Below are 12,144 nucleotides of genomic sequence, written 5' to 3'. Positions count from 1 at the left end.
ATAGATTTCTTTTTCATTATGTCCTATACAATATAGAAACAACACCATATGGCAACTATTTATACAGAATTTGCATTGTATTAGGCATTATAAATGATCTACAGGTGACAAAGCATACAAAAGGATGTGTATACATTCTATGCAAATACTCCGCCACTTTACATAAGAGACTTGAGATGTGCAAAGATATGCAGATGCAGTGGTGACAGAAAGGGGAGGGGATAGAAAATAGGGATGCTATAGGGCTTCCGAGCTAAGTACAGAGTCCCAGAAACACAGACCCACAGGTACAGATAGGAGAAAGAACTTGATGACCCTACTCCAACCATTTGGTCCTCTTCCTGAGTCAAAACTGACAAAATTTAGTACAAGGAGATTGTACTAGAATCTTCCTATTTCTTAGCGCAGAGTCATCACACAAATCAACACAAATAATTACTGTAAAGCATGGTCATATTTTAAACAAATGTCTTCGAGTCTAGCATTTAAAAACTCACATTTAGATAAAAAACAAAACAAAACAAAACAAAAAACAAAAAACAAAAAAACAAAAAAAAAAAACAAAAAAACCTTTAAGTCTCTCCTAGCAGGTTCTATCAGCAGGCACATGAGGGCCCATTAACTTGTCCTTAATTTTCAGGCTGCACCCTCAGAGGTTTGGAGTTAAAGGTCTGGGTTACATTTGCACAATTGGTAGTTTTTAATTACATTCTACAGTCTGGTTCCAGTCACGATAGAAGCAGGACTTTTTGGTTTCTATAGTGCTATTACTACTTGTGTCCTGAGCTTCCTGAACATCTCATTACCTGTACTTTTGAAGTTGGAGTCCCCAGGAACACCAAAAGGAGTTGGAGCCAGTGCAATAAACAAGATGCAGGAAATTAGTCATGTGTATGTGTTGTGATGCAAAAGGTCCCCAGGAATTCTCTTCTCTTAATTAGTCTCAAGTACTTTTCAAACTTATTTCTTTAATGGCATTTGAAATCCATTTACTCCCAAAAGTTACAAGATAATTTGTGTTTGAAACAGGATCTCATGTAGCACAAGGTGGCTTCACACTTCCTATGCATCTCAGGATGAACTTGGAACATCCTCCTTCACCTCCCAAGTGCTGAGATTGTAGGTGTGTACCTCCACACCTGGCTGAGGCAAGTTCTCTTTAACCTACTCCCACACCAATTCTGACTCACTCAAGTTGGAATATAACCAATCCACCCACCTCAGTACCCCACCCCAACATCTCCATTCTACTTACATGTGATATAGTAAACCTTATCCTTGACAGCTCTATTCTTATACTGTATGGCAAACACAGAAGCAAACACACACTTAAAAACCGAACTCTGCATATATTCTACATTATAAACAGAAGCACACAAACACATTTTAAAACCAGGCAGGGGTCAATAAAACAATATCCACTGAATGAGGACACAGCACAGTAACATTACAGATACTTTTTTTAATGACAAGTCGTAAATTAATACAAACTACAGGCTACAATATACTGAATACAAAACCCATTCAGGTAAAGACTAAAAAAGCATCACTTAACAAGTCAGTCTGATGCAAGTGGCTAAGAAATGCAGGCTCCATTGTGATGACACAAGCTTTACAAACAGCACATTGGCACCCCCACCCCTACCCTCACCCCAGTCAGTGGCCATAGCATGGCCAGTGACACTGGTGACTGAAAATTCTAACACTCAGCACTGACATAAAGGGACATCTCTGTAACATGTTCACTACGCAAAACTTAAGACAAGAATATGTGAACGTTCTTTGCAAACTGTAAGGTGCTGTGCAGATGTTGTTAGCTATTGCTATTATTCCTGTTTAGTGAGATTTCACCAAACGTGGAAGGAAGACTAGATTGTATAACTGACAATATGACTTACAGAACATCTTAAAAAGAAACGATTCTTCAAGCACACATAGCAATTAACAGAAGTGTAAGTGTGGCCGGCAGCGATATGGAGAGATTCTGGACTTTTGTACAGAATAAAGGGTTAAGCTATTCAGAGGTTATGCATTGATGGGTAGGTTCCCAACGTCTCCGAGAGTAATTTATTTTTAAGGTAACTCCATCCCCCTAAAAAAAAAAAAAATTAGTGAAGCTATTAGAGGGCACTCGAGAACAACTCTGGTGAAAATGAACTGAAAAGCTAGGAATAGAATCTACATGGTTGTATATTTTCCTAGTGAATGACAGAACACTTGAGAGTAAAGAAACCTGCCATTGACCTAAGACAAGTGACAAATACTGTACCATCATTGAACTAATTATCAAATGGGCCTAACAAGTCTAAAAATTTGCTAAGCCTAGGCACTAAATATGAAAACTGTCTGGAGATATAGTAGATATAAGTAAAACACGACTTCAATCCTTTCATATAACTTTAGTTTTAGCCTTCCTTGGGTGCATCTTACTTGTCTAAATACTTTTACTGACCTGTTTGAATGTCCTGTCTACATAAGATTTATATGAAAATAAATACAAGCCCATTGGTTGCTTCTTTTAATAAAGCCAAATTTGTTGTTTTTGTAGGGTCTTGCTGTTTTGAGACAGGGTCTTGTGCAGCCCCAGGGTGGTCTTGAACTCTTGATCCTCCTGTACCTGCTTACCAAATACTAGAAGTATAGGCATATGCCACCACAGCTGGCTCAATATAACTTTTCTGATGTAAACTTTCAAGTTATTATAATTACTGTTAGATCCCCATGAAACACCCAGTTATTTTGAATAGCTGGTTTCAAATTCTTTACTATCATTACAAACCAGAATGCTAAAGTAACATGTAAAATGGCAGACATTTGAAGAATGAATGATACCAGATGCATCTTGCAGCAGACTTCCATTTTTTCAGTACTAGGAGAAAAGATTCTTTAAGAGGCAAATCAGAAGGTGAGGAAGGCATTGATACAGAAAATAGGGTAAGATCAGTAGCTTGCACTGAAACTTCAAGTTATAATCCCTAATGAGATTACTGTTACAATCAGGTTTTGAACATCAGTGAACATATTCCTGCCGGAAAACACTTAACAGTTCAACTGTAGCTTTTCTTCTAACACATGAAATATGTACTTTGTGCAAGAGGAAACTAGTTAGATACCTTGAAAACATGTCTATTTGTCCAATACCACATTCATTAACATAGCTAACAGCAGCAAACTCATGAGCAGTCAAAATCCTTGGAAACACCAGCTTTGAAAACAAATCTATTCTGTAATTAATTCTAAGTATCAATGTGAATATTTGATTTTAGTGTTTGAACACATTGTACTTTATTCCCAAGGGAAAATTAAATGTATTTACATGTATCCCTGGCTAAAGTATTTTAAAGGACCTATACCATTACTTAGTTAGCAATGTTTGAAATCAAATAAAATAACCCAACAGTGTATTTTACAAACAGTACAAGATCCCTAAAGTACAAGAAAAGAAACCTCAGCATTATATAAAAATAAACTGAGTGGACATTCTAAAAACAATAGACCACCTCATAAGGGTACCATCTAGCAATCTAGCACAAATGTCTGAGACTCAACTATTGTAATACTAAGAATTGCAGTCTTTATAAAATAAAGACCCTTATATTTAGAATACTCACTTTTAAATACAAACTACATACAACAGTTAAATTCAAGAATTAAGAACAACCCTTTAATAATCATGTTTATCGCAACAATAATATAGCACAAACACTTATCTTTATGTCTAATCACCTCTCTATTCCTCTAGTCTAGTTCCACAGCATAATATAACAGCAAACAAATCAATAATGGCAAACATTTAGGCATGGGCCATTCATTATATTAGGATTACCATTAATAGGTATTTGAACTTTCTTCATTTTTACAATTTAAATTTAACTGATACATAAAAAAAAAGCACACACGCTTATGGGGTGCCATGTAATGTTTTGATATATGCACATACTATACAGTATTTATATTGAGTTTTCCTCTCAAAATTTTTTGTTAAAAACATTGAAATGTGAATTTTAGAAGACTAAAGACAGAATGTGATTTGTAAGACAATGGGCAATTTATCATGTATCTGAAAAACTGAAAACAGCTCTTTGGTGAAGTTGGCAAGATCTAAACTTAAACCAAGATTGTAGTGTGTACGGAACCAGCATTAAGAAACATCTTTCAATACTGCACAGGGGTTGTGAACTAAACTACTAATGATCTGCAGGTAGTAACATTATGGGCCAATTTTTATTTTCTTTCTATTATATTTTTCCAGTGTTTTACAGAAAATATATTATGAACTTTTAATAAGAAATAAATATTTGGGGGACAGCATTTTTAGATTGCATATACACAGTACTAAGTGGTTTATCTGACCATTGACTGAAGGTACTAAAGCAAGGTAACAGGGCTTTTTTTTTCTGGGGCTGGGGTGTTCTCATCAAAAAAGACTTGAAGGACTATCTATAAATATAGGATGTAACTTAGCTCTGATTAAAAAAAAAAAAAAAAAAAAAAAAAAACCTCCAAGAATACCTCTTAAGAAATGTGATGTTTTCAAGACTGTATACAATCTGTGTGAAAGCTGAACATTTTGGCATTCTCTATTTTTTTTTTTTTGGTTTTCTGAGACAGGGTTTCTTTGTGTAGTTTTGGTGCCTGTCCTTGAACTCACTTGGTAGCCCAGGCTGGCCTCGAACTCACAGAGATCTGCCTGGCTCTGCCTCCTGAGGGCTGGGATTAAAGGTGTGCGCCACTGTCACCCGGTTTGGCATTCTATCATATACTATCTATTTTAAAGTAGGATGACACACTAAATGGGATTTTGATAAACTTTGCAATTGAAGCCTAATTTCAAAGAAAAATGCGGCACAATGTTAGTAGGATAATCACAATACTGACAGTAAGCTCAATTCTTTGCCTCAGTAATCCTAAATCCTTTGTTTGAATGGATGTGATTTCAGCAACTTTCCCCATTAAATAATGGAATGTGAGAGTTATCCTTCCTCAGTGACATTTAGATTAACTACACTGCCTACAATTTTGGTAGCTTTCCACAGGAAATTAGAATCTCAAATCCAAGGGCCTAGTATTTTCCAGGAAGTCCTCCAGTGAAAAAGGAAATTTAGATTTGCTTCACTAAGTATTTCTTAATCTACCCAAATAAATAAAACTAAAAAGCAAGTATAAGGCAAATTGCTATACATTTTTGTTGTTGTAATTAAATTCTTTCTAGGATAAGATATAACTCTTTTAACATATACATTTATACCTACTTAACTTTACCAAATTTTCATTTGCAAATGGAGATTCAAAGTTCAAAGTGACCACATTATTGGATGGGTCAAAATTTAGCCAAATGCGACTGACTCCTTAAGACTGATTTTAATATGTTCTTTCAACTTTATTCAAACAAAATGTATTTATTTATTTATATCCCAGAAGTACTTAACATATTCAAAAAATAAATTTCATGCTATCAAAAGGTGATGTTCACTTTAATCCTGTTTTCCTTCACGCCACTGTCGTGAGCCTTCATTCCAGGCCACATAGACAAACAGGGCCAGAACCACATGAACAGCAACAACAGCAACAATTGCAGCATAAAAGTAGCTGTCTCTATTGGACATTCCAAGGGCACCTATCAAAAAAAGAAAAAAATTCATTTTATTCCACACTTACAAACTACAAAATTCTAAGCCTAAGAACTTTTTTTGGAACAAAGACCATTACATAAAACAGCAACCAATCAAAACACAGAGTTGTGTAATCTAGTCTCAATACATCTACAAAACAACTCCTGTAGCAAAGGCTCAGGCAACACTGCAGAAGAAGGGGCAGAAAGATTATAAGAGACAGAAGATTAGGGAATTTGTTATGAGATTATGCCTACTAGGAATGTCAGAAGATACACCCCTAATGTCTCACCAGCATGACTGCCTGAACATGTGCTGAACAAGGACAACAACAATAGGCATGCTAATATGGATGACCAAAAGCCCAGGAAGCCTCAACCTTATACAAAGAACTGCAGGCAACTAAGGAATGCTGAGAGTGTGAGAAATAATATTCTACAGGGAAAAACACACCAATTGGTTATCCAACACCAAATGGTCAGCCTGGAAAACATATACATACAAGTAACATTACACATACTGAGCACGTTGTACTTCTATATTTAGGAACACACACACACACACACACACACCCCAATTAATGAAAAAAGAGGTCATGAATTTGAAAGAGAGCAAGGAGGGGAATATGGGAGGTTTTGGAGGGAGGAAAGGAAAGGAAGAAATGATATAATGCATATTATACTATCAACATGTAAAAGAAGTAATAAAAATATAAAATAAAAAAGAACTATAAAAATAATAAAGTCTTAAAAAGACATAAAACAAATGTATGTAATCATACATGAGAAACACAATGACTTCTTAGAATGAGCAGAGATAGATAAAGTTCTCTCCTCCTTCTATTTATCAATAGTTACACAATCTCACGCTGTAGGCCAGGGTGGCTAGGAACTTGAGATCCTCCTGTCTCAGTTTCCTAAATACCAGTATTACAGGCATCTACATTTCGAAATTCACACTAGCTATTAGGAAATTCTCTTGACATTGTACCACTGGCTGTCATAACTAATTCCATCATTTTGTACAAATAATACGTATGAATAAAAATATGACTCCATGTAAAATATAATGATAGGCACTTATAAAAAGAATTATAGGTTAAAAATAGTTCAGCATGAAAAGGTACTAACAGACTGCTTTATAGAAATCAGCAAATACAAATGGTTGTTTATTTTCAATATCAATATGATTTCTTATACACCTTTGTAGCATGAATCTCTTACTTTATACAAGTACACAGATATTTAAGAGCAATGAGAGAAAATGAAAGAGCACTATAAATAGAATTGGTGCCCAGTTACCAAATTATGTTGCTTTAGTTTGTAATTCTACCCTATGATAACATAGGAAAGACCTGTCACAGTTCCATGAGTATGAATAAGGAAAGTCAAGAGAACAGTGCCCATGACACAACCCTGTTTTCATCTCCCATTTCCACCAGTTACTTGTAGTGCAGACAGCAATTACTTTTTTGTACCACATTTCTAAAATGAGGATAATACTACAAATTAATTCAGAAGTTTGTTGTGGGGATCCTGTGAATAAACTCAAGTAAAACACTTAAAGCAATACATTATATGTAATAAATATCAAAAAAAACTTTGTTTTGTTTTTGAGACAGTTTCTCATGTAGCCCAGCTTGGCCTCCAACTCTTTTATGAGTCCAGGCTCTAATTTTGCCTCTACTTCCTAAGTATTATAGTCATGCAGGACCATACCCAGCCAACCAAAGCATATGACTTCTTACTGGATATTTTTAAGCAAAAGGAATAAAAGTTTAACAATAAAAAGATTCATAAAAGCATTGAACAAATTAGAAAAGAAAAACGTCCTCAAGCATGTAAAAATTACCTTCGAATACATAGGATTTAGTTGTAAAATACAACCCGATAGGAACTGTTATCATTAAAGCTGTGAAGAACAGGAGTGTCTTGAGGGTTGAAGCTAAAGAGTTTTCATTTCTGGAAGAAAGTGAACAAACAGAATTTTCACAAGCCATATCCAAATATAATAATTACCCCCCTGAAGATAACAGAGTTCTGAGGCAAACATGGCAAAGGAGCAAGCATGCACATACTTGAGCCTGCCCCTCAGCATGGCACACATGCACTAGCACGTGCCTCTGAAATTTACATAGGAAAAAGCCAAACCCATTTGCTGGCAAAGAGCTCCTCCCTGAAGAATGTACATGCTTCTGCTCCAACTAGAGGCCTGGACCAGAAATAGATAGAACCAGAAAAGAAAGATTTATTCTAGAATCAAACTTATCCAAGACCCAGTCAGGGTCTCATAAAACATACAGCTTGGTGGGAGTAAATGGAAAAGACAAATGTACTGATGCCATGGAACTCCAAATAAAAGCCCAAAATAGGCAGCTCAATAGGGGTACTGGGGCTGGACATACAGATGATGAAGGAAATTTTGAGTACATTTAGTGTAGCATTGTGTCCTATGCCCATCCAGAGGTACATTCAGTCTACAAACTCCATTCATGGCTAAGATACAGATACAGCCATTTCTTAATGTGTTTGGGGTGGTGTGTGTGTGTGCGCGTGCACGTATGTGTGTGTGTGTAGATAAACATATTCTACATTTCCATATATATATATATATATATATATATATATATATATATATATATATAAATTCTTCAATTAAAAAATGACCAAATCTATAGAAAGAATAAAACAGTGGCAACCATGGGTAAGGGGAAAAAATATGGAACTGTCGGTTAAAGTCCAATAAAGTAGCAGAGACCTAAGACCATTAAGTCTAAATAGCTACTGCACTACATGAAAATTTTATCTCATAAAACCGTAGTAAACTTTCCATCCTTATTACATTCCTTGTACATATGGGAGAAATTAAATATTACTGTTATGCTTACTGCCATGGAACAAAAAGTTCTAAGATTATCTTTTCATACCTAAATTATTATCTTTTACTATACTCTGCCATTACTGAGCTACATAATCCTCATCATATATACATATAATCATATATATCATATATATCAAAAATATGAAAATACTATTCAACCACTTCTTTTCTGGGTCTTAGAAAAGCACTGAACTTTAGATTTTCTTAGTGGTAAATTCATATTTTATAATATTGTAAGCATGCAATATTCAGACTATCTAAATTAGTAAGAAACAAAAATTCAAAGAAAGGATTATTTTTACTTATTTAGTTACCTAGTTATTTAGTTGTCAATACCAGGGATTGAACTCAGGGTCTCATATATGCTAATAGGCAAATACTCCAGCACTCAGCTACCTCTCTACCTCTTTTTATTTCTTATCTTTTGAGACTGGGTCTCACTATTTGCCCATGTTAGCCTAGAACTCACTCTGTAGCCCACCAGGCTTTGAATTTGTGATCCGTCTGTTTCAGCTTTCCCAGTAGCTGGTATTAAGAGGCCTATGTCACTATATCTGAAGTGTTCTTTATATAATCTCTTTTAAATACCTACTATCTGGCATAATTTTTACCAGCATGAGACCAGAGAGATGGCTCAGTGGTATTGCTCTTCCAGAGAAGCAAAGTTCCAGTCCCAACACCCATGTCAGGCAACTCACAACTGTCTTACTACAGATCCAGAGGATCCAATGCATCTGACCTCCTCAGACACCTGAATTCATGCTGTGCATATATACACACACACACAAAATTTAAAAATAATTTTTATAAACACTTATCATTGAAAAGATGATACAATGTAATAAAAATAGGGTAAACAAAATCATAGTCTCACCATGAAAATATAACCTTTACTATATACTAATGTCCAGCACCCCACAGCCTGTATGTACATATGTTAACAATTTATGGCCTATTATTATTTTGTTTTGTTTTGTTTTGTTTTTCAAGACAGGGTTTCTCTGTATATCCCTGGCTGTCCTGGAACTCACTCTGTAGACCAGGCTGGCCTCAAACTCAGAGAGCCACCTGCTTCTGCCTTCTTCCTGAATGCTGGAATTAAAGGAGTGTACTACCGCCCTATTATTATTCAATTATTTTCAATACATTCTTACTACTCTCTATGTTAAACCTCAAAAATATGACTCTTCTCTGTTATAAGCTCAGTAATTTAAGATTAAGTAGAGTTATCCACCATTTAAAAACAGGAAAATTTTTTTGAGAAATGTGTTCTTAAATGATTCTGTCATTTCACAAACATCACAGTTGTGTACTTATACAAACTAAGATGGCTGAAATAGCACTAGATAATACAATCCCATGGAACACACTTGCAGTCTGTCATTGTCCAAAATGTCCAAAACACATGACTGGATAGTCAAAGTTAAGTGTACAAACTTAAAAAAAAAATTAGCTAACCAATTTCCCCTAGTATTTACACCACTTTTCTCCTTTGATTCTAGCCATATCCCTCTACACCTGTTGGTTATGCTGGTACAAATCAGGTTAGGTAGAATCAGTGATATATTATATTTAAAAAAAGCAATGGATACCATTTGATTGACTTATTTTATACCTCTGACTGGGAATTGCTGAGACCTATCAGAAATGAGGAATGGATGGAAAAAACAGTGTTAATGTTAGACATACAAAAAGGAGAACGTTCCCAATGAATTTTATCAAGCTCCTACTCTTTAACACTTTTCAGTTTTCCTACTTCACACAAATTTCCGTAGCAAACATTGAACAGATAGAGATTACCACATTCCCCTTTGTGGCAGGAAAGACTTACAGCAGAATTCTTTTAAAATTTCATTATAAATTCCACTAGTAACTGTCTAGATGGTATCATTATAAATTCCACTAGTAACTGTCTAGATGGTATACTGTATTCTTAGTGTACTTAGTAAGAACATCTATTGGTATTCTTATAAACAGTCATTTTTACAAAAAAAAAAAAAAATCCCCACTAACATTACTGGAGAGTAAAAGGATTACAGGGTTTTGGAGGCAGTAGATGTGGTCTGTGTGGTCTAATTTTGTGATCTTGGATAAGTCATTTATCTGAATTCAACTTCCTTTTCTTCCAAAGCTGAAAACTAAGTAGTTAGTTAAACTAAGAATTAAGAAATCTGATGTCAATTAACGGTTGCTTCTGTCCAGTCACCAGTCCCCACCCTACTCAATGATTCCCCCAAGAGAAGCGGCCTCGCACCAGGGCCAGCCTCTACTCCATTCACACACCAGATGTTTACAAAAATACGTGATGTAGGCCCAGGCAGGTCTCAAGACAGAGGAGGCCAGGTGCCTGTCTTCAAGAGAGCAAAGGAGCTTGGCAAAGGAGAGACTGCAAATCAGCAAGCTTGTCAAACAACAGGGAGAGAAAATACAAGGAAGCAAGAACTGAGGGCCTGCTCACTTAAATGAAAGGTGGGGTCATCCGTACAAAAGGTTCAGGCGCCAAACTACTTTCCCTCTTCATCAGCCTGCAGCGGATCGCGGAGAGGCCCCTATCCCAAGCCCACCGGGTTTGTCTCCGCCATTCCCTGCGGCGCACGCCAGACCAGGGCCGACCTCCACCACCCCCCCCCCATGGCTACCCAACCGAACTCAGAAATACCTGAACTCTGGGGGCTGCAGTGCGTTCAATGCCGCTTTATCAAGGCGCTCCATGGCGTGGCCACGAGAGCAGCGGCAGGCGCTAGGTAATTGGCGGGGCTCAGCGGCCAGTTAGAAGGTGATAGTACTAGGCCGGTCTCACCGGAAGTATCTGGACAAATCACGCAGGTGCGGCGCGGCGTGGTGACGCAAGGAGGCAGCGCGCGCAGGCGCGGGTAGGGCGCGGACACTCACGTGACTTACCCGCGACAGTTCCGTGGTGTCCGTGCCGCCGCGAGCGTGTCTTTCTCCAGGAGCAGGCCGGGCGAGTAGCCTAGCCACCCTACGTTGAGCCGGGACTTTCCGCGTAGCATCGTCCTCCCAGGCCCCGTGCCTCTCGTCCGCGTCTTGGTCCCGCTTGCGGTGCCACGGAAGCCTGGTGACTCAAGGTGGAGGAGCAATGGAAAGGATGACCCGGCTGTCGCCTCTGGTGCTAGGCAACCGAGCAGTTTCCGACAACACAAAAAAAAAGCATGCACGTTATTCCACCAGCCCATGAGCAAAGACCTCCTTCATTCCTGCCCGTCTTGGCAGTCCAGCAGGAAGTTCAGAGGAGTTAAACACTCACCAGCGTCAGAAAAATCAGAGAACTGTCCGCTGAAAGAGCCCTTGCTGAGGGCTCTTGCTGTTCCGCATTGGTAGCAGGTGACCCAAACTTCCACTTAGAGTCAAAAGCTTGTTTTGCAGCTGTTCAGAAAGCCGCCAATGAGACAACAGGAACTCAAAAATAGTAAGGACAGATGGACCTATGCTCCCAGGCAACCCGAGAGGCACCAACGGAAAAGGGTGTGTAAGCCCTAGGGCAGGCTACACAAAATTAGGTTGCCCCTGGCTGCTAATACAAGGACAGCCCTTACATGCTCAAGCTTGGAAAGGGCTGCTGACCACATACCTATTTTCTGCACCATAAGATACTAAGCATACCTGAAATCACAAGTAAACCAGCAGTGTGTCC

At 37.6% G+C, this 12,144-nt stretch overlaps 1 protein-coding gene across 1 annotated transcript; it reads right to left on the bottom strand.

Moving 5' to 3' along the window:
• Positions 1-1,442: 1,442 nt before the first annotated feature.
• Vma21 (vacuolar ATPase assembly factor VMA21) lies at positions 1,443-11,319 on the bottom strand. Its single transcript, XM_059251090.1, has 3 exons — positions 11,152-11,319; positions 7,464-7,573; positions 1,443-5,617 (listed from the first exon to the last, which is right to left on the bottom strand). The coding sequence occupies exons 1-3, from the start codon at positions 11,202-11,204 to the stop codon at positions 5,475-5,477; spliced, it is 306 nt and encodes a 101-aa protein (XP_059107073.1). The 5' UTR covers positions 11,205-11,319; the 3' UTR covers positions 1,443-5,474.
• Between the last annotated feature and the right edge of the window lie 825 nt (positions 11,320-12,144).

The sequence above is a fragment of the Peromyscus eremicus genome, chromosome X, assembly GCF_949786415.1.
Source record: "Peromyscus eremicus chromosome X, PerEre_H2_v1, whole genome shotgun sequence".
NCBI classification, from domain to species: Eukaryota; Metazoa; Chordata; class Mammalia; order Rodentia; family Cricetidae; genus Peromyscus; species Peromyscus eremicus.
The sequence above is the reverse complement of the archived record's forward strand: the minus strand, read 5'-3'. Positions and strand labels throughout refer to the sequence as shown.